Source organism: Camelus bactrianus, chromosome 25, assembly GCF_048773025.1.
Source record: "Camelus bactrianus isolate YW-2024 breed Bactrian camel chromosome 25, ASM4877302v1, whole genome shotgun sequence".
In the NCBI taxonomy this organism is placed as follows: domain Eukaryota; kingdom Metazoa; phylum Chordata; class Mammalia; order Artiodactyla; family Camelidae; genus Camelus; species Camelus bactrianus.
Window position 1 is genome coordinate 15,917,684 of NC_133563.1, and position 23,166 is coordinate 15,940,849.

At 38.6% G+C, this 23,166-nt stretch overlaps 1 protein-coding gene across 1 annotated transcript; it reads right to left on the reverse strand.

The window, feature by feature from the left end:
* Window positions 1-296: 296 nt before the first annotated feature.
* On the reverse strand, window positions 297-6,891 carry KCNV1 (potassium voltage-gated channel modifier subfamily V member 1). Its single transcript, XM_010955843.3, has 3 exons — window positions 6,140-6,891; window positions 4,761-5,290; window positions 297-1,493 (listed from the first exon to the last, which is right to left on the reverse strand). Exons 1-3 carry the CDS (start codon window positions 6,715-6,717, stop codon window positions 982-984), a joined length of 1,620 nt encoding a protein of 539 aa, XP_010954145.1. The 5' UTR covers window positions 6,718-6,891; the 3' UTR covers window positions 297-981.
* Between the last annotated feature and the right edge of the window lie 16,275 nt (window positions 6,892-23,166).

A 23,166-nucleotide genomic window follows, 5' to 3' on the forward strand; every position in this document is an offset into this window, starting at 1 on the left:
TTCATGTGAAGTTTGAACATTTGCTAGTTACCCCAGTAGTCAGAAAGCTAGCCATAGAATTTTTTTGTTAACAAATAAAAGATCCTTAAGTTTATCTAGTGGTGTCAATCAACATATCATACTGATATTATGAAATAAGACTATTTAATAATTTCAGTGTATACATTTAGGATGTTCACTACTTCACCTTTACTTACAAATTCATGATTTTAAAGACATAACTTGAACACTGTATCAATAAAGAGATTGTTAAAGACCATCAGCTTCCATGGAGAACTAAGAGTCTCCTTTATGCTCCACATGTACACTCAGTGGGGAGGATGAAGACGTGTGATTCTGCAAGCCTTTGGGTAGCACTCCCTGCAGTCTAAGCAGTTTGGGGATTCCCACCTCCAACAGCAATGACGGGATGCAGAGCTCAGTCCATTTGTGACCCGTGAACTGCACCAGAGGAAAGACAGGGACATATGACCATCAAATCAGGATTTTCTCTTGCAAAGCTAATTATTATCTTCAACAGCTTTAACTGATGGAGAAAGGAGTAATTTATTTACTTGGAGTATCTTTAAATAGCAAGTTGTTCAGTGTGTTCTTAAATGCTCACTTTTATTTTTTCTCTGGGCGAGGTGGTTTAACTTACATCTTTTAAAAGTACAAAAATCTTTAAAAATTAGTGATACATTAACCTTTTAGCCTTTTTTGTATGTATGCAATGTTATTTTATATTTGACAAGTCAGACACGTGTATACTGGCCTAGTTGTATCGGGTTATGTTAAATGGCTATTTTTGAGAATGTGTCCCGCCAGATGTGCTGTTGTCAGGGGATGTAAACTATCCCAGTAGACCAAGCAAGGGGTCCACAACAATGAACACAAGCAGTAATGGAAAGACACTCATCAGCAGTACACAGACCTCCACATCAAGGCTTTATCAACCGAGTTAGTTTTACACAAGTGTTTGTAAGTAAACCAAAAGTGAATTCAAAACCAGAAATCATCTCCTCCACTGCTCCTAGTACTTGCTCTTTCTCTGCCCTTTAATCGAAGCATCTCCATGATACTCCGGGCATACACATCTCTCAGGTTAACACTGATATATGAGTCAGTGGCTATATTCTTGGTGAGCTTCTTTAGAGCCTCGCGCTGTCTAACAGCTGCTTCCTTGAGCTTTAAGGTGAAGTAGCAAGCAGAGAAGCGGTCGTTAATAATAGCAATAGGCAAGGCCAGGACCAGGATGCCCGATAAGATGCACATGAAGGCCACAATTTTGCCTGTGGTGGTGTCTGGTCTAATGTCCCCGTATCCCACGGTAGTCATGGACGTCGTGGCCCACCACCATGCACAAGGGACACTTGTGAAGGTTGTGTCGGGAATGCTCTGCTCAGCAAAATATTCCACAGTTGAAAATATAGAAATTCCCACAGACAGAAATAGGAGCAGCAGGCCAACTTCTTCATAACACTGGGTGATGGTCATTCCAAGTGAGCGTAAACCTGTAACAGAACAACTGGTGTCAGCTGGGGGCACCCCTCCTCTCTCCCTCCCTTCTTTCCTCCCTTCCTCCTGCCTTCCCTGCTATCCACCCACAAACATGCTTTTCACATTTAATGTGGCTCCAGCACTGGGCAATGTTCTGGGGATACACAGATGATGAATTATAATCTTCAGGAAGCTCTTAGTCTAGTTGATGGGGCCAGATTGAGAAAGATAGAAATATAATCAGATTCATTCACTCACTCATCCATTTATTAAACAACTATGTTTATACCAAAAAAAAGTGAAAGATGAGATGGAGGGCAGACAGGGGATGTTTGATAGAAGTTTGTACTTTAGTCTATGCAACAGGAGGCCTTTGCAGCATTGCACGTGGAGGGCTCTCTTGGTCAGGTCTGCATTTCAATGCATCACCTTGGCACAATTTTTAATGCTAGTTTTATGTTGTGTCCCTATATTTTATGTGTTTGTTTTTCTTACCTTCCCGATAAAGTTAATTAGGGGCGTCATTATCTTAAAGCCAGAGAAAGTAAAAGGTATCCACCAAGAGAATGAAGTGAAGCAGCAGAAGCAAATTAGGCATTAGTAATAAAACTGACATAAGAACATCAAATGTTCATGCGAAGACATTCTTAGAGGTGTAGCAGGAGGCGTTCCTGCAATCCCACGGCACTGACTGAAATTTTTGTCCTTTATATCAAAGCTAAGGGAACTATCTCCCTTGAGTACATAGACTTTCTCCTTTCCTGTAAGGAGATAGACCTGAATACAGACTATTCCTCCACTGCAAAAAGGTACAGGGGACTGGAGCCACCAGATAATTCATGCACCCATGAGGCCTTGGTGAATTTCCCATTGTTAGTTCTGAGGATTCTGTAGGACAGACCCAAGAGAGTCCAATCTCATCTCTGAAGAGACTAAGCCCTAAGGAGGGTAAGAGGAGCCCATTAGAGGATCATGATTTGAATAAAGCATCTTCCCCAACACTAGAGAGATACTGATTAAAGTTTATCCACATTTTTAAGTCATATTACCATGATGTTACAATGATAGTGTCTCAGAAGTCCAAAGCAATACCTCCTGGGGTCACTTACTAGAAACTATTTGAAATACATTACTAGAAACTATTTGAAATACATTAAAATCACTTACTAGAAACTATTTGAAATACATTAAAATCTATATTTGCTCTCATTATTTTGAATTTTGTTCCTAAAATGTTGAGATATTCTTGAATTATTAACCAGCTATTTTAAAAGGCCAATGAATGTAATTTTGAGTTTTAAGCTCAAAAAATGTGTCTGTACTGAATTGCATTTCTGAGATAAATTGACAATATATGAAGATATGCATAGCGTTTGGGAAGATTGTTTTCATTTCAATGTTCTAAACATTTTCATTTTGTAAGGAAACAAAGTGGCCTGAATTTTTGCATGTTACATCAATTAATGCAGATAATCCTAAAAATAATATGAGATAAATGTTGTAATTACTGTACCGTTTTACGGGTGAGCAGATCGAAGCACAGAGAGGTAGCATATCTAGGACCAAGTTACATAGCCAAGACTTAAATCTAGGCTCTCTGGTCCACTGTTATCTTCCTAACCATTATTCTATAACATTTCTCAATTTTTGTTCATAGTTAATATATAGGGAAATATGTGGTCTATGTCTCTGTTTTGCTAACTGTAGTGCTTAAGATCAAATTGTCAATATTTATGCCAGTGTTCATATCTTTTCAATAAATTAAGGCTATATTAATGCTTTCTACTTGCCTTAGAACTGAGAAAACCGTTGAAGAGGTGACATAGTGGAGATTACTATTATTTTCTTTTTCCTTTCTTTTGGGGAAAAAAATGCAGTCTTTACTGGGTGTTTTTAAATTGAATCCTGTGAAGAGTTTATAAATACTAGAAGAAAGCATCCCATTATGTGTGTCAGAAAACAAAGAGTGGTACTTCGAAAAGTTGTTGGAAACACCATTATCAAGTCCCTGGTATGTGAGACTAGCTAGGAAAACACACTACCGAAGTTACATTAGGGTAAGTCCTAATTTCCTCAAGGATGTGGGGGAAGAAACCTATCTAAGGTTAATTTCTCCCTATATTTATAGAGAGAGACCATCAACTCCTTTCAGGTGACGTCAGGCATATATTGAGGGAAATAAGGTGGGAATAGGACTCTCTGGTCAAACTATTTGTATTTATATGTATTGATTTAATATGGTATCCTACTCCAGTGCTTCTCAAAGTGTGGTCCAAGAACCACCTACATCAAAATCATGGATCCACCCCCAAATACTAACATCTGACTCTCTGAAATCTGGGGCTCAGAATTTGCATTTTAACAAGCTTTTCAAGGGATTCTTATTTTCATTAAAGCCTAACACAAGGCAACACATATGTGCTCCAGAATATCCAACAGCCGGCTGGGCCAGCCACGGAGAATCCCTGCCCTCAGGGATGCAAGGATCATCTTTAATGGTTTTGTGTGATTTCCTTTGACACTGACTATAATTTTCATGTACAGTTGTGTGTGCGTGTGTTGTGTCAAGGTTTTTCTAGAGAGAATGTTCTTTAGATTTTCAAGGCTTTGTGATACACATAAAAAGCTAAGGAATTCCTGTTACCATCTCTCTCATGCATCCTCAACTGGGGACAAGAAAATTCTCAGATACTCAACAAAGCATTTAATTGGTGTCTTTTCCTTTCCTCCAAAGCAAATATTTCCATTGTTTCTTCAAAAATTATGGGAAGGTCCACCAGTGCCTGGTCATCTCTCTTTCTGCATAGCCAGAGAAGGCTCTGGAGGACTTTCTCTTCTTCCAAGGAACATGAGTGATAAGCATTTCCTTGGACACAGAAAAGAAACTGGCTTATGTCCTACATATCATATATAATTTATGCATACCTTTTTATGTGCTGTTTATGCATATTTTATGTAGAAACTATCAGAAGCAGAATGTCTTTAGTTTTTGTACATCTTCTGGGCACTTGGGTTAAAATAAATGGAAGTTAACAGATGGTCAGATTGTTTCTCAAATGTCTTAAGGAGAGAAAGTGTGTGAGAGGCATCTTCTCCTCTATACCTGTCATAATAACCTCAAGGTCTGGCTTCTCAATACCTTTTTGGGGATCACGGTTGGGTAAAGTGTAGGAGTTGGTAATTTTGAGTATCAATTCGGAGTCGCTTCTCTTGGACTGTGGTCAAAGCACTAATACTTACAAACAATGGCAAATTAAAAGGCATCAGTGAAATCTGAATACCTGTGGAATGCCTGCCCAGTTTGAGCATGCGCAGAGCCCTGAGCAGCCTCAAAACCTGGACGATGCGCCCCACGTTTTCCAGCTCCTGTGTAGTCTGGCTCCCACTCAGGCTTTCTACCAGAAGAGTGATGTAGAAGGGCAAGATGGCAAGGAGGTCTATGATGTTTGGCACCTTTCTCAGGAAGCGGCACCTGTCCCGCACGCACAGGAAGCGCAGGACAAACTCCCCGGTGAACCAGCTAATGCACACGTACTCCAGGATTTCCAGCAGCTGCAGGTCCAGCCAGCTTAATTCGGCTGACATCAGGGCCATGTTGACGATGGACACTGCCACGAAGATGATCGAGATGACACCAAAGATTCGGGCAGCGGTGGAAGACCCAGGCTTCTCCAGAATGTTCCAGAGCTTCTGGCGGACAGTGGGGCAAGGTCCTTGTGAAAAGTCCTGTTCGCTCTCATGTTGACTTTCCTGGTCTTCTGTGTCCTTCTTAAAGTCTAAAGTTTCACTCAGCTCCTTTCTTCGAAAGTATCTTTTAGAGAAGACAACTTGGTGATTAGTCTAACTTTTTAAAAATACAGAAGTAAAAAGAGAATTAAACTTGGCAGTGAAGTCATGCTTTTTATTTCAGAAAAATGCAGGAAATATTCATTTATGTTTTACCCAGGCTGTCTTCCTACAGTACTCATATTTTCTAATTTAGGATTATTGTTTTTAAAATGGCACTTTCTTGGTAGAAGTTTATACACATAGCAAAACTACATTAGATTAATGCATTTTATTATCCAATTTCTTGTAACAAGAAGTTTGCCATATGAAACTTTGTGTGTGTGTGTGTGTGTGTAATGGAAAGAAACGGTAGTAATAGCAAGATAATAGCAAAGTAATAGAAAGATAATAGATCACCAGAGTCCCATAATCATTCACAGTCAAGGAACCAACTTTCTATCTTCTGTACTTAAAGCAGTTCTCCATTCAAGTTTTACAAGTTAGTGTCCAGGTTTGATAAACGATGACCCACTATACTGAAACATACATGCATTTTTTGGGAGCATAACTTTTCTGACTCATTTATTCAACTCCCAAATATTTACTGCAGGCCTGACGGCTCTTGACTTATAAATGAATTAGTACACATTCACTAGAAAAAGGAAAAGGTTCAAAAAGTTCCAATCAAAAGTTGGCTTTGATCCTTTCCAGCCCACCTTCTCGCCCCCTCCCCTCAACCCCTCGCCTCCCTACCTTCTACCTCCGAAGTGGCCACAGGTATTTTTAGGCCTGGGTTCAGGGAGGCTGCTGTAAAGCCTTAGATCTTCACCTCTGCCACCCTCTGTCCAATGCGCCCGCCTCCCCGCCCAGCCACCGTGCGCCTCGAGGGTACCTGTCCCTGCAGCAGGAGTCAATGCTGAGCTCGTCGATGCCCCAGTACTGGATCTCCTGGAGGAAGGAGAGCGCGCACAGCTGCTCCATGACATGCAGGCGGCCGGTGCGATAGTAGTGTAGGACGTAGCGGAATGCTTGCGAGCTCCGGTCGAAGAAGTACTCGTTGTCCACGGGATTGGCGTCGTCACAGAGCTCCAGGGGGCTGGGCACGGCGGCCAGGGACCCGGGGCGCCGGCACGAGGCCACCACCACGGCTAGCTTGCCAAGGCGCGTGTGCGGGAAGCAGGACAGCGCCTGCTGCGAGAGCACGAAGCGGCTGCCACCCACGTTGACCGTGAAACTGTCCCCGAGAGCCAGGGGCTCCCCTTCGCCCTCGCTACAGAAGACGCTGGATTCCAGCGAGGTCAGGGAGGCGCTGTCCACCGGCGAGTCCAGAGGCGCCCGGCCGCGGGGAGGCAGCTCCATCCTTGCAGCCGCTGCTTGAGGGCGCCACAAAGTTGGGGGCGGTGGCACGGCCGGGATTTCCCGGGCTCCCGAGGTGGGTTCCTCCCACTCGCGCAACCTTACTCTCTCCATCCCCTTTGCTGGTTCCCCCTCTAGCCGCTAGGGAGCTGCGAATGCGCGGTAGCAGCGCACAAATGTCTGAGCGCCGACGCTGGGAGGAGAGGAGGGGTCGCGCCCAGGGAACCACTCAGGTGTGGACCAAGACAAGGACAGCCGCAGGGCACCCTGCCGGTCGCCGTGGTCCTTCCCGGACTCAGTACCCCCTCCCCAACTTTGTAACTGAGATCTCCAACCCGGGAGGTGTACGGATTGAAGGCCTCGTTGCTTGGGGGTGGGAGCGGGTGGGAAAGGGAAGCAGGAGGGAGGTCTACAGTGGAGGAGGAGGGCAGGATGAGTTTTGGAGGAATTCAAGTGAGGGGGATGGCAAGAAAAACTCCTACCCGCAGTAGACCAAAACGAAAAGTTCAGAAAGCAAGGGACATGGTAACCAGGGCTGAGTCTTTTCCAACTTCAGGATATGTATTCCTCCCTCTTTTACTGCGGCTGCTTCACAGGCCTCCCCGGGAGTGTTCTCTGGGGGTGTGCGCACGTGGGGCAGGGTGACCTGGCGCGGGGGCCGCGTCGTTTGCTCCCATTCACTCTCATTCTAGTCTGTCACTCACGATCCTTTTCTTCTCTCTCCTCCCCTAGTTTTTGACTTCCTAGTTGAGAAATAAAGATAATTTATGATGATTTTTAATTAAGTCCTAGTGAGTCGCTGAGAACTAGGGGTCACCATTGCCAGCTCCCGTCACGTGTCGAGGCACTTTGCGCCCTTGGGTTTAGCGGTTTCTCTCCCTACAAGTTTCCGGGAGAGCAAGTGTGCTGGGCGCGTTCCTCGGCACACAGCGGTGCTGTCATTTTAGGAGAAGGGAAGGCAAAAAGACAAGGACTGGTACAGGCGTGGGCTGGGGCAGGAGTTTAAATAGTAACGACGACTCGGCAAAGAGAGACGCCGAGCGCCACGCCCAGGTGAGGCTACAAGTGCACCCACGGGGCCCCTTGGAGTCGCGCCCCGGCCAACCTGTTGGACACGGGGAGGGAGAGGGGAGGAGGGCGGGGTGACTCACCTGCCGCTCCGGGCACATCTGGGCGGCGCTCAGTGGGCGCAGCTGGTTGCGTAGCCTTGGTTTGATCCTTCCGATCTACACGTGAGTCTGACTTGATGGGTCCAACAGGAAAGCTGTGATCCCAGCAGAGCTCTTCGCTCGCGCTGGCTGTCTAGCCTTGCCTCATCTCCACCCGCCTACCGGCTCCGGCCTCTCGCTGCGATGGAGGGCGGCCGCCCCCGCCCGCGCTCGCTCGCAGCCCCTCGCGGTTCCCAGCGCCAGCTGTGGGGAATGCAGGGAGCGGAGGGAGGTGAGACCGGAGGAGGAAGTGAGGCGCTCAGTGACTCTGAATATTATATTCATCCTGAAGGCACTTCAAGGATTCTTCTATTAGAGTCCCCTTTCCCTGAATCTGTGCGCTCACAAAGGCTCAAGAACAAAATTTTCTAGTTGTGCAGATCTGCTAAACTCTGGGAATAGAACAGTGGTATTAACTACTCTGTTGGCATGGTTCAAGGTTTTCCTCATTATTTCCAGGAAGACTCTGGGAATCCTGCATTTTTCAAAAATGTTTGCGAGAATGAGTAAGCCACGCTTATCTCCCTTTTTCATAGACTGACCTGAAACGTAGCTGTTTAGTTCTCGCTATGGGACCTCTGGCTAGCATTTACCTCATGGACCTCAAAGCCTTCCCTCAGTGAAATTTGAGGTTTTAATAAAACATCCAACATTTATTACTTACTTTATGCAAGGAATTTTAAAAAATATACACAGGCTTTCATGGAGGTCCAGAAACAGGACTAGTGGGGCCTCATAGGAGTTGAGAAAAAAGGGTAATTTTATTTAATATGGCTCTATGGGGAAGCAGCTTCTTTCTTTTTATCGAAGTATAGTTGATTTACAATGTTGTGTTAGTTTCGAATGTACAGCAGAGCGATTCGGTTATGTGTGTGTGTGTGTGTGTGTATGTGTGTATATATATATATATATATATATATATATATATATAATATATTTTATATATATATATATAATTCTGTTTTAGATTCTTTTCCATTATAGGTTATTACAAGATATTTAATATAGTTCCCTGTGTCTTACAGTAGAGCTTTATTGTTTATCTATTTTGTATATAGTAGTGTGTATATGTTAATCCCAAACTCCCAATTTATTCCTTCCCCCACCTTTTTCCCCTTTGGTACCCATAGTTTGTTTTCTATATCTGTGAGTCTATTTCTGGTTTGTAAATAAGTTCATTTGTGTCTTTTTTTTTTTTTTTTTTTAGATTCCACATATAAGAGATACCATGTGATATTTGTCTTTCTCTGCCTAACTTATTTCACTTAATATGATAATCTCTAGGTCCATCCATGTTGCTGCAAATGGCATTATTTCATTCTTTTTTTATTGCTGAGCAATATTCCATTGTGTGTGTGTATATGTATCTCACATATTTTTTAACCCTTCATCTTGTCGATGGACGTTTAGGTTGCTTCCATTTCTTGGCTATTGTAAATAGTGCTGCTATGAATGTTGGGGTACATGTATCTTTTCAAATTAGAGTTTTCATCTTTCCAGATATATGCCCAGGTGTGAGATTGCTGGATCATATGGTAACTCTATTTTTTGTTTTTAAAGGAACCTCCATACTGTTTTCCATAGTGGCTGCACCAATTTACATTCCCACCAACAGTGTAGAAGGGTTCCTTTTTCTCCACACTCTCTCCAAATCTTAGGAATTTTTTGTGGGCCCTTTACTCATTCAGTACCTTATCTAATTATAATAACAATACTATGAGGTAGCAGTATGCCCCTTTTACAGAAGGGGAACCTGAGGCACAGAGAAATTGATCTACTTTGGGTCACACAGTCCAAATGAAAACTTAGGACTAATTGCCTGAGGATGCCCCCGTAAACACAGTGCTAGGGATATATCACTTTTGTGTGATTTGTAAATAAATCAAAGTGTGGTTGTATTTATTTATTTATGCAAGTTTCTTTTTTTTTTTTTTTTTACTTTTTTGGGGCAAGGTAATTAGGTTTTTGTTAACTTATTAATGGAGGTACTAGGGGTTGAACCCAGGAACTTGTACATGCTAACCATGAGCTCTACCACTGAGATACACCCTCCTCCCTATGCAAGTTGCTGAAGGAGAGCAGGAGTTCGATGATGTGTTTGCTCTAATCTTTCAACAAATGCTTACTGGGCATCCACTATGTACCAGGTACTATTCTAGAGCTTCAGACAGATCCGTGAAAAAAACCAGATCCTTGTCCTTGTGAAACCTTTTTCCTGTGAGAATAAAAGAGCAACTTCAGTAAAATTTACAAAACATTGTAGGATTTATAGATTAAGTTTCTTCTGACAGCTATTCATTTGGTTAACATTTGTGTCTGAAAAGAACTCTTTATATAGAAAATATGAAAAAGTTAAAATTATCCTGGTAAATAGTTCATCATTATGTTTAGGTACTGTGTTACTAATTTTTTAAGTTAGAGGAACTTTCCCTTGCACACAGGGAAAAACTTCCCCAATATCTCATTATAGATTATCTGGGCATTGAAAAAGGCCAAAAGTTCTGCTAAGCCTTATTCATCCTTTAGTGTAAATAACTTGAATCAAATGATTAGCAATAAAGGTCTCCCCTAGTTTTATGGATTGTGGTGAAGAAGGAGGAGAGGTTTCAGAGGAGAATGACATCTTTGAGTGAGAAGGGAGATCTTGGACAGGTGACCAAAAGTTAGCAAAAGGTGACCAAGAACTGCAGATCTCCTGCACTGCGACTGGGACCCTGGACTTCAGTTGTAATTGGTGGTGCCCTGAGAAGTAATTGTAACAATAATCACCCTTGAAGTGTAAGGCCCAAGATGAGCATCTGAATTCTCACAGTGATCCCATAAAGTATGGTTATCCTCAGTTATAGGTCTCAACACAGAGGCACACTGGCACCAAGCAACTTTCTCAGTTGTTAAGTGAATATGTGGAGGAGTATATGACCAGACTGAAATTGGGGTCTTTCTGAGTCCAGATTTCATCTCAACTGCTAAGAAGAGCCTAAAATGTTCATTTTTCAATTGGCCTTCCATTGTGATTAAAACGATTTCCACTAATTAAAATAATCGTAACTAGAGAGATGGTAACTAGAGAGGTGGTAACTAGCTAAATGGGAGTATATAACCACAAATGGCCCATTAAAAAATAGACAGTCTCTTGGGTAATAAAAACCTCTGCCTTCCTGCTGTTTCCGTTCCCTTTAATCTGTTGTCTTTGTTCCCTATTGATGGCCCAGGTTTGAGTCACAGAGGATATGATAAATTAGGGGGGAAAGAAGTCCATTCAAAGTATCCTCCCTGATCGCAACCTGAGATATACCCGGAAGTATGTCAAGAAGTGAAAGAAGAATTGCTGATAAGTAGTTGGGGGTGCTGAGGTCTTGCTTCGATTTCATTCCTACACAGAGAGCATGGGAGGAATGTGATTGTCATGCAGGAGGTGGCACAGTACTGAGACATGAAAACTCGACAACCTAATGACTTTGGGTATATTTCCCTAGTCATCAGATGTTATATTCAGGTGATTTTCCATTAACAGTCTTGTGATGAAGTGCTCTGCTGGTGTTTGGCTTTATCCGTCAAGTCTCTGAAATATCAATTTGCATCTTGAACCTCCAGGTACAACTAGTGTTTTTACGTCTTCCAATTTTTGTAAATATTTCCAGATGTATATTGGAAACATAACTCTCAACAGTCATGTTTTAAAATTGGATTAAAAGAAAAATCACAAGTTACCTTAAATGTCTGACTCTAGTGAGGACAATTATGAAAATAAAAGTTAAAAGTCATTCGAAGCACATTTAAAATTTCTATTATTAAAAATCTGGAACATTTTATTTAGGATTTTGAAAAATAATGAGAATGTATTTATATTAATATTGCATTTTGTTTTTTTGTGATTTATTTAAATAATATATTATGATGTCTGGGAAATGATTAATTCTCATTTTGTATATGAATGCTTTAAAATGATTCTACATATATCATCATAAGTCATTAAAATTTTTTTAGGAAAATGTACATTTCTTATTAATTTATATCCAAAATACTGCAAATTTACTTTTATTTTTAATAATTAAATAGACAGGGGACATATAATTAGGAATACTTTTGAATAAAGAGCGTTATAGAATTCAATTTGAGTAAACACTTTTCATTTTCAACCACCTCACTGTAGACATATATTTACACTAAAATACCTTTAATTTTTATCATTCATTAACAATGCAGACCGTATTTCATGTGAGGCATGCATGCCTATCTTTGACTCTGTGTTTGATTTTCTAGGGACTGACAACCAGATGAGCAAATTGTAATGATGTTTAAAACACTTTTGCGTATGGACAAAATGATTTTGTCTTCTTTCCTTTCATTGCATTGGAATATGTTTAAAGGTAAAGGAAAATCTGACAAGTTCTATCTATTCATCTTTCGTGTGCCTTCTAGGTGCTTGGAATAAATCCTCCCAACTGTATAACAGCCCACTCTTATGCAGAATTTAGCTTAATGTGGGCTTGTTCTGGATTCCTTCCAAGGGGAGGCAATTATCTTTGGAAGTACCCAGGAACTCATTTTTATAGTCTAGTCTGCTACAGAGATCAAAAGATGGGTTGATGATGGTGATAAGAAGATAGTATTATGATAATAATAGCTGCTACCTTTACTTATTCAACCTCTGCTCTGTCTTTTATTAGCTGTGTGACATTAACAAGCTTCTTGAGCCCTCTAAGTATCATTTTCCTCATCTGAAAAATAAGAGTGACAATAGCACTTACCTTATGTTGTTGTTTTAAAATTAAGTGAGATAATCCATATAAATGTTTAGTGCAGAGTCATTACTCTTGTTGTCATTTTTATTATTATTATAATGTTGCAGGAATGTTTTTCTGATCCCCTTTACTGTGTGATAGGTATCATATTAAGTGTTTATCTCATTTATTTCATTTGTGATCCACAGAACCATACGAGAGGGTATTATTATTGCTCTTAATTTACAGATGAGAAACCAGGATCACAGTGTTTAAATAATTTCTCAAGAGTCTTATTGATAGTCAATATAGACTTGAACACATTTGTTTGATTCAAAGCCTTTGAAGGGCATTAATATGAAAATAATGTGATGATGAGAAATCACAATTGGAAATGCTCTTCTCCTCTTTAAAAATAATTTTATAAAGAGACAATTTCTATTCTGTGCTGCAAATAATTGAGATGTCCATACTTTATACACCATGACCAACACATTGCCTGTGATTTCACATTTTAATAAATGGATCTTTCTTGTAATCTTCATAAAGGAGATCATTGATTGGATTGGTCATTAAATGATTCTCACTAACCCCCTATGACACGCAAAAGACAGTCAAAATTTTCCTGCGTTACCAAGAAAACATGTACAATCAGGCACTTACTGTTCACTGAATTAACTCCTATAATTTCACTGAAATTAAACTTTTATAAACAAGATTTAGAAGCACTGGAGCAAAAGCAGGGCAAGTGCTCTGCTCATCATTTTCTCTAAGCTGTTAAGTGAACCCTATATCGAATTTGAAAATTCCAATTGAATTTTTGTACCCAGCTCTATTGAATTACCTTACAATGATAGAGAGGTTGAATCATACAGAACCACTAAAAACTACTTCTTAGTGAATATATGTGATTTATTAATATTAGAAGTAAAATTGCATTTAGACTTATCCTTATTCTATTTAGTGCTTTGTTTCATTATCAAGGAACTCATAAACTTGAATTCCATCCTGCAGTTGGAAGGCAGGTAATCTTTGCAATCCGTATGTGTTACAAAGATATTTATGTTGCATTTCCTTGATTTTCCTGGAATCAACTCAAAATTGAAAAGTTTTCAATCACTAAATATTTATACAAATGTAATTTTGCAAGCTTTCAGGGGAGATGGTCATATGCATCTACAGATAGAATTATATACTTCATTTATGTTATATTGGTGAATATGCACACAGTATACACACATGAAAAACTAATAGTAAGGAAAATTTATAGTGATTTCTGTGTCAGTGGATCACATTGTTATTATTCTATCAAGAAAAGTAGTGAACAACCAGAAATAATGTAAAGAAAATAGTAGAGATAAGTAAGGGGAAAGGCAATTTTTCTTTAGAAATGGTTCTTAGTTATAATTGTAGTTCCTTGAAATAGCATCCTCATGGCATTTTAAACATGGTCTGATTATGGAAAATATGAAGTGATTTTTTTTTAAGGCACTAAAAATGCTGAAATCTGTGCCAAGGTGGTTTTGTTAACTAGATTGCAATCCTGTATAGAATGCCTATTATTCTAATCTCAGTTTAAGCACATAGAGCAACAGTTATTTAAAAATATTTTACATATTAAATTCATTGCACTTAAATGGAATAAACCCAGCACTGAGTTCAAAATCACTGCTTTTACTCTTAAATATATGTTCCATTTATACTTTTTTTTTTTTTTTTTTGCTGGTTCAAAAGAATAGAAAAATGGGCTTTCAGTTAGTACACAGTAATTTGGTTGATTTGAAAAAAAGAATTGTGCATCAGTGCATATATTCCAGAGTATATTTTCTCTACACAGTGTAATTACATTGGTGGGAACTGAATATAAAAATTTACTTTTTCAGCATGAAAAATAGCAGTGAGCCATATGGCTTCTTCTTACACCACAGCATCTGATTGACGGCTCAGTTATAGACCCAGCCTCCTCGTTCTCCCACAAACAGCTTTCCGGGAAGTCTAACCAAATGGGAAGTCAAAGCATAGCAAATCTGTCCTGGGCTTGCTTTAAAAAAAAAAAAATCCGTGTAGTCAAATGTATCCATTTCAGTAACTGGGAATGGTTTACTTTCATGGCAACTGTGAGAGATACCCTGTTCAGCACCACTTATGAGGTTTTAGTTGAAAATAAGTCTCAATTAAATAATTTGTAAAAGAAGAAAAATAAAACAAATAGAAATTTTAAAATTAATTTATGAAAACATGAAGTTAGTAGTAGGTTCACTATTGACAGTGATGCTAGGTCACATATGTTTTACTTTTGATAGCGGAAGCTTATGAGAAAAATGAAGCACAGATAGTGACTGATTATGTGGAAGCTTTGGGAACAGTAAGCAGTTTTATGGATATGTGTTTACATATGTCTTTGGAACAAGTATTTTCATTTCAGGTTTTAAAAAATTAAGCTAAAAATATGCTAGAATTATTTCTTCATTTGATACCGCTCAAGAAATAGGAAAGCATCATATATATTTTTCAGCATAAATTTAAAAATAATCTATGCACAGTTTATTTGTGGCTTGCTTCATTTTTGTTGTGTCAATAGCATTACCAACTGGCAACAAAGGTCTTTGTAAAATACATATTGAATGACTAAATGTAAAATGAAAAGCAAGTTTTGATGTACTTGAACAAATAGGTGCCTGAATAAGGCCATGGGAGAAGAGCATGTGGCCTCTTTCAATGTTGTGAACATGGGCAAACAGTTATTGCCTGCAGTTGGGGCCAAGTTCACTGGACAAATGCTGATCTTTCATTTCCTATTTGAATGAGAATCTGTCCTTGGGGCAAAAAGAGGCACAATATGGGTGAGCCCCCTCCAGTGAATTGGTGGAGGTCACTCATAGAAGTACTGGAGAAGGGATGCTATATTGAAATATTTATTTTCAAAGTTCCAGATTTTCAAATTGAGCTATAATGGAACATGGCCGGCCTATGGTTCACGGCAGCAGTCTTGGAATCCCTTCACACTCTTAAAAATTACTAAGGACCCCAAACATCTCTTGCTGATATGGGTTATATCTAGTGACATGTATCACATGAAAATTAAAACAGAAACATTTAAAAATATTTATTAAATCATTGAAAAAAAATAGCAGTTTCAAACACAATACATGTTAACCAAAACCACTTCTTTTAAACAAGAATATTTTCAAAGCAACATAATTAGTGAGAATAATGACATTGTTTTATAATTTTTCATATCTGGCTTAATAAAAGACAGCCATATTTTTCAGACCTGCTTCTGCATTCATACTGTTGAAACTTGATATTTTTGTTGAAGTTAATGAGGAAAATCTAGTGTCAAACAGATAGGTAAGTGGGAAAAAGTGGAGGCATTTTAATAGCTTTTGCACATAATTTTGCATATTCTTCTGTGCCATACTAGAACTTAACAGGTTAGTTCCAAAGTGAGATCTGAAACTATATTGATGAGCTTTTTATGTTTAATTATATTAAAATCCATTGGCCTATCTTGCCCTTGGGATGGATTGGAAAATGTTTTCTTAGTTATTTATGTCTCCCCAAAGTGGATATTTTAGTTAGACAACACAAAAAAATCTCTTTTGTTATCACCACCAATTTCATCAGAAAATTTTTTCAAGTATTGGGAAGCTATCAAACTTATATTGTTAGAAATACGCTTTCCAAAATTCTAATTTTTACTTGGAGGCTCAAATTTTATCATCAGCAACAAATATGATCGGCTTTCCTTGACAGTAGCAGGAGCCATTCATTCATTTTCAAGAAATTGTTCACAAGCCTGAATAACCACAGCTTGTCTATCAGTCAGTTTTCAAGTAAGCATGGGGATCCGTGGGGAAGAGGTGGCCAGTTCAGCTTGTCACTCAAAATAATCACACAAGTTCTTGTCCTGAGACAGCCATGGTACTGAAGTGTGTTGCAGAGAGCTTCAGGACACTTCCCATTTAGTCCAATAAAACATGCACTCAGGTGATGAAATTGAATAAAATTAATATTGTAATAAAATCTGTAACTCTTATTATTGCTCCATCCAGGATACTGTTAAGTAAAACTGGCTTTTCTCCTCATCTTCCCCGCCCCCGCCCCGCAACTGTGTGAGGAACATGATGACAACTAGTACAGTTTGGTGCCACTGCTTTGAGATGTGTGAAAAACACAAGCAGTTTCACTCACTGTAGCTTTTATACCATTAGTGCAAATGAAGATGCAGTGGAAAATGCAAGTAGTGTCTTGTTATTATGAAAATAATTGTTCAATACCACGGTCCCTAAAAAGGATATATAGACCATATTTTGAAAGCTTTGTTCTAAGGAATGTATGTATTTTGACAACTTCAACAAAGGATTTATGTTTATATTGTTCAGGAATTAGAGAAAGAAGTATAGGACTTTTATATTTTATTTTTCAAGGTTTCATCAAAACATTTCCTGTACCTAATATACACTATATAGAGATAAGCACACATGTACCCTAAACGTAGAGTTTTACACGCACTCACACAGAAACGTGATCATACAAATGTATATACATATTTTCAGATATGCAGACAAAATGTAATTAATTTTGGCTCCAACTTAAAAAGCTATTTCTTACAAATTCCTTTACAATGGATATTAAATAAATCCTACTTTTCAGTTCAACCAAGTTAATATGATGCCATAATTTAATTTTTTTAAGGTAATATATCATCTTTTGGGGTAAAAATGCCCAGTCTCTCAGATTTTTGACTTTCTTTATGCCTCACTCCAGATGGCCCAGGTGGATGAAATTCTCTTTTATAGTGTAAGTAACACCAACTGGATCATCGCTGGCTAGTAGGAGGGCTTCCTGGACTAATGACTTCTGGGGTGCACATGGATGTGAACAGCTAGAGGCCATGGTTGGGCCATTTGTTGGGTCTCTAAGTTCCTCCTCATTTTTCTCTTTCCCTTTGTCCTCAGGTTATAAACGTTTAATCGGGCCTCTCGAGCCTCTCATCTCTGTCTCTCCAGACTCTCATCTCTGTCTCTCCTCATCATCAGTGCATGGAGCCATGGCTGGTTTACATTTTACTTATCTGTAATCTTACGTTCATCTACCTATGATCTTATACCGTTACTTCTGCATCACAACACCTGCCCCAAGTTAGAAGTGGCTGGGAGTGGGGCCCCTCCTACAGCTTGCAGGGTTTTCACCCAAATGAACAGTGAAGTGTTAACCGACGCTCCTGGGCTTTCCATACCTCCTGGAAGTTCCTAAGTGCCTCTCCTGGACCCGCTGGGGTTTGTCATCAATGTGTGTTGCGTTTAAGGAGTTAACAAGAACCCTGGAGCTGATCCACTTATGTTTCTAGCTCTCCCCTCCCCCATTTTTCTTTATAATTCATGTTTCCTTTATAAGTCATTGGTTCTCAATCAGTGTTAGTACTTCCTCTTTAAAGAGACATTTGGAAATGTGGTCATGGGGGTCATGGTCATAAAAAAAAATTCTTACCTCTCACGCCAATTGGAGAATGTTATTGACAATTACTATGTAAGAGCTAGACATGCCAAATGTCTTTCAATTATAGGCAATGAAGAATTGCCACTCCAAAAATGCTAGCAGTGCTTAAGTATGAGAAACACTGCTTTAGATACAAATTCCTTAGGTCCTGGGGAAGGAAGCTTTACGGCTTAGCCATGGGCTTTGTAACAGAGGCAGCAATAATGATCTAAGTCTTCCCACTACCCTCCAGGTGGATGTCTTGGGCTGACTGCAAAAAATGCCATGGACCAGAAGTACAAAAAATGCTATTATTATTATATGAAATATGTACATACATTAGACTTTTGAATCTGTGATCATTTTTTATACTACCACTGCATAGGGATGACTTGAAAAACAGAACTAAATATATAAATACTTATGCATACATTTAAAATATACTGTAAAATAGCATTGCTTTCTTGTGATGACTGTTGAGTTGGTGCAGGGCCTTATGGATGGATGTAGGCATACATTATAGACACAACCTGTCACATATGTTCCACAGCAACCTTCCAAGGTTTCCAGAAGAATCCATAAAAACCTGAAATTATCTTTGATAATTTTGGTCAGCCTTCTCAAATGACAGAGTACCCTAAATGATCCCTTTGCTAGCTTCCAGCTAATGTTATTCTACTTCCAAAATTGCAAAAAAGAGTCGTTGTTTTCAAGAATGGCTTTGCAGTGCTTTTCTATCACTTCTTTAGAGCTCATCAATCTGGTTTTTCCTTTATTAACTTAGTTTCCCAACTGACTCCCTCACACGTGAAAGAACAGTTTGCACATAAGAAAAAACTAAATAGAATGTAAATAATTAACTAAATGTCCCATAGATATTTTTGGTACCGTTTACTCAGAATATTCCAAACTCTGGTCTTTGTTTAACAGAATACATATTGTATGCATGGTAATCATACAAAATTCCTAGAACTCTGTTGGCAAACGGTGAATTTTGGAATCAGAATTCTCAGCTTATTCATGTAATTTTGATTCTTTAAGTCAATGCACAAGATTAAAATAATTCAGACTGAAATACCAGTCATTGGAATATATTTGCAGAAGTAGGCCTTTTCCATAGCTATCTTACAGTTTCAATTTATTTAATTTTGCCATATTTTTTTCCTCAAAATACATTCATTAGTAGGCATCTGTTATACCTGATGAAAGCAACACATTTGAATTGATTTTTTCTTTTATTTTGGTAGGGCACATTAAAGAACTCGCTTGACGGATATTTCTTGAGTTGTGAATTAATTTGGAGCGATGCAGAGTCAGTGGAAGTTTTGGAGATGTTTTAATTGAGGAAGATGACAATGATGTGTGAATTAGCACATAAATTACAAAGTCCAAAACAATACCCAGTCACTGTGTATAAGCTAGCTGTGCTCTGCCTCACAGCAGGCCTGATGAATTAGCTGTTTTATTGACACCAATATCATGACAGAAACCCATGTCATCTTTTAGAATTTTTATATTTGTTGATCTTTTCTATCTCGTTCCTTTGTAAAATGTCAAATTGAAAATAAAAATAACCTTTTTTTAGAGGTTGGTTTATTTTTTGAAGCTTCTAAAAGGTAGCAATAGTGTTTGCTTTGATTTAATATATATATATTTTTAAATTTCACTATTTACAGTTTTGGTGACTATTGGGGTTCATGTGCTCTCACCCTAATATTGATGTAGGAGAATTTGGGTAGAAGTACATTTTGTGGTTCAAAGATACCAATAACGATGTAGAGTGGATCGTTTTTAGCGTGTCTGGAATTGTAACATACAGTTGACATTTTTCACTGGTGATGCAGAGCCAGAAGGTCCTAGCACATTTTGTTCTTGGGCACTTGTCCAGGAATCCGCAGTGAGGCATGGTTTAGATAGTTGATCAGAAAAGTCAGAAGAGTCTTCAAAAGCTGATCAAAAAGAGGCAACGGTTATCTGGCAAAGTTTTTGTGTATTCATCAGTGGACCACAACCCAACTCAAAGGACAGCTGAAGTGGTTTAAAAGATGAAATCTTAGACAGGATGGCGTGATTATGTGACTAAGAAACGGCATTTGCTAAGACTTTAACTGAGTATCCGTCTGGGAAAAATGGGATAGAAGCATTTTCCCCAAGACAGGTAATGAGCCCTGTCAATCAAGACAATCAGCCTTTTTGGTGGTGAAATCTTGGTATGCTCACGGGGATTGGAATGGTTGAGGATCAAGTAAGATCACATATGAAATATTTTAGAAGTCATAAAGGCTTTATCATTCTTTTTCTTTTCTAGGCGTAAAACACCAAGGTGTTACTAATGTTCAGCCACTGCTATTTGTACATTTGACTGAAAAAAAAACCAAGTAGCGAATTCTCGGTAGTCATTTCCCTCTGAGCACGTGGTGGTGGTAGACACAAACGGCAATCATTTCCCTCGTGATTTCAGTCACTATTACAGAGTCTGTCTTCCTTTAAAATCGATTCTTAGATACAAAAAGAGCCAGTTGGTCTCTGATCACTGCTCAACCGCTGCTTCATCTAAGCATCCAGCGAATCTTACTTATTGCCTTAAACTGGACTTGAGCACATCCTTGACAATATTTGCTCTCTTTTTCTTGCTTTGCCTTTTGATGGCTCTGCTTTAGCTCACCATAGATCTTAGAAGCTGAACATCCTTACCTCACCCATCTTTCCCATATTTTTATTCCACTGGGGTCTGAAGTTAGATCAGGGACACCTAACTTCTTTCTAATTTTAGGAATAGGCCATTTATTATTGATGAGTCTGGGGAGCATGTTTGCAAGGATGGTCCTTCCTACTTGTTTTTGATTGTCAAGGGTATGAATGGATATAGTGTTGGAGGAGCCGTTCCTATTAACATTTTCTAAGTTTTCTGAAACCATTTCAGAGAGTTAAGAGGAGTTTTGTAAAGAAAATTATGCTCTTTTAACAAATGTGTTTGCATTTAAAAAAATTAGAGTTTAGTTTTCTCTATGAAATGTTTTTCAAATCCATTTATTCCTCCATATCTTCACTGTTATTCTAGTCTGAGCTATCAACTCTTGGTGTCATTTAAATGTTTATTTGGTAGTGGGAGGTTATAGCTCAGTGGTAGAATGCATGCTTAGCATGCAAGAGGTCCTGGATTCAATTCCCAGTACCTCCGTTAAAATAAATAGATAAACCTAATTATCTCCCCCCAACAAAACAACAAACAAGAAGATCATTGAACACTTGTTTGCTTCTACTCTTGATTTCTACCAAATTTTTATATGATTTAAAAATTTTAAATCATATAATGCTGGTCCCCTAATTAAAAGCCTTCAATCCCTTTTCATTGAATATAGAATGAATTTTAAATTCTTTTCCACGGTCTTCAAGGCTTTTGACCTCTTCAACCAGTTGCAACCACCCAGACTGGACATGCTTTCTGGTATCTGTCTCCTATGTCTTACTTAACATGCTACAAGATGGGGAAGAAGAGTATTTACAATACCTAATACCTCCCCATCTCTCCCCACACAGCCACGTGCGCTTCTGGAGGGTATCGGTCTTGTCTGTATTATTCACCACTGTGTTCTCAGGTCCTGTCACACAATTGGCACTACTAAATACAGATTATGTACACCATTACTTATCAGAAACGCCAAATATGCTACTGTGCAATGTAGCAGTTCTCACCGCTCAGGTTTGGAAATACTTATTTATGTATATAAATTCGCAATTTCCCAAGCCAGAGCTGAGGACATTACCTTTCGAAGCATAGACTGGCTGTGAGACTTGTTTATCATTCTCTCCTAGAATGTTGCAAATATATGTCACCTCTTCCTGGTGATTCTTCTTTCCTCCTGGTTTAGATAATCTCCAAGAGCATTTGAACATAGGATTGCTCAACAGTTAAAACATATGCTCAAATTTAAAGCTCTTAAATACATTTTTAATGCTTAGAAATGCTAAGAAAAGTATTTATGGAGATTTTCCTGGAAAATATCCAGTCCATTATTCTAGACACTCTACATTTTATTCATTGATTTGGTCAGACCATTACCGAGTCATTCATTGGTATCATGCCAAATTGGTCTAGTATAGAATATTTTTTTTTAAACTGAGTTACTTTTGCAGGTCTTTGCAGGTCTATGTATGGACCTTATAAGAAAGAGCCTTGAAGCACACCATCTTTTCATTTACTGTAAAGATGTTGTTGAGAATGATATCCATTCCATTCCATTGGGTTCTCTCTAGTAGGATCTCCACTATAAAACTCTCTTCTTTCCCAGGTGGAAGAATATTTGTTATTGGCTGATATGTTTTGCTTATGAACACTGGAGTATAGATTTAGCCACACACTTGTTTTTGAAAACATACCATTAATATTTATCAAGTGCTTACTGTGAGCTGGTTATCTTATAAAAGTGCTCTATATGAGTTATCCCATTTCATTCTCACAATAACCCTATGACATCAGTATTGTTATTATTCTTATTTCACAGATGAAGAAACCAAGCCAAGAGAGGATAAATCATTGTCCAAAGTCACACAACTAGAAAATAGTGGAATCAAACTGTGAACACAGCCTAACTTAGGTAGGCTGCCTTTCACATAGATCTAGCTTATCTTCCCTCATTTTATTTTTCTTTTGTCTTATTTTTATCTGAAAAATCTTAAGTCATTGTGGGAAAATGTGGAGTATAATGAAATGAAAAAGTTAGATATTGAGCTGCTTTTCCTTACGAGCATTATTATCTCATATCACAAAGCTCAAATAAATTTGCAAGTAGGAAATCAAATAGAAAGTATTAGAAAATGCATCTCTTGTACAGTAAGCTGTTTATCAACTATTATTCTCTTCTAGGTGCGTATTTCAACACTGACTGTGTTGTAAATTAACTTCCCTTTTTCTTGGGTTACTTTTCAAACTATAACCTTAGGAAATCTAACTTGTTATGTATTAAAGATTGTGCCTTATAGCACTATCTGGAGCCAATTTTGATGAATGCTTGATATTTCTATTGACTTTATTGAAATTAACAGTAACCAACAAGATGTTCTAAGAAGTATTGTAAGCTAATTATCTTTTCAAATTATAACCATGACAAAAGTTTGCACACAACATTGGAGACTTCCTTTTTTTCAGT

What these genes read in the sequence shown, in the direction of transcription:
- KCNV1 (XM_010955843.3), bottom strand. Translation starts at nt 6,717, where the DNA reads ATGGAGAGAGTAAGGTTGCGCGAGTGGGAGGAACCCACCTCGGGAGCC. An exon ending in GACTCCTGCTGCAGGGACAG is followed by an intron (nt 5,291 to 6,139) that starts GTACCCTCGAGG and finishes CTTCTCTAAAAG; the next exon opens with ATACTTTCGAAGAAAGGAGC. An exon ending in ACTGGGCAGGCATTCCACAG is followed by an intron (nt 1,494 to 4,760) that starts GTATTCAGATTT and finishes GTTCTGTTACAG; the next exon opens with GTTTACGCTCACTTGGAATG.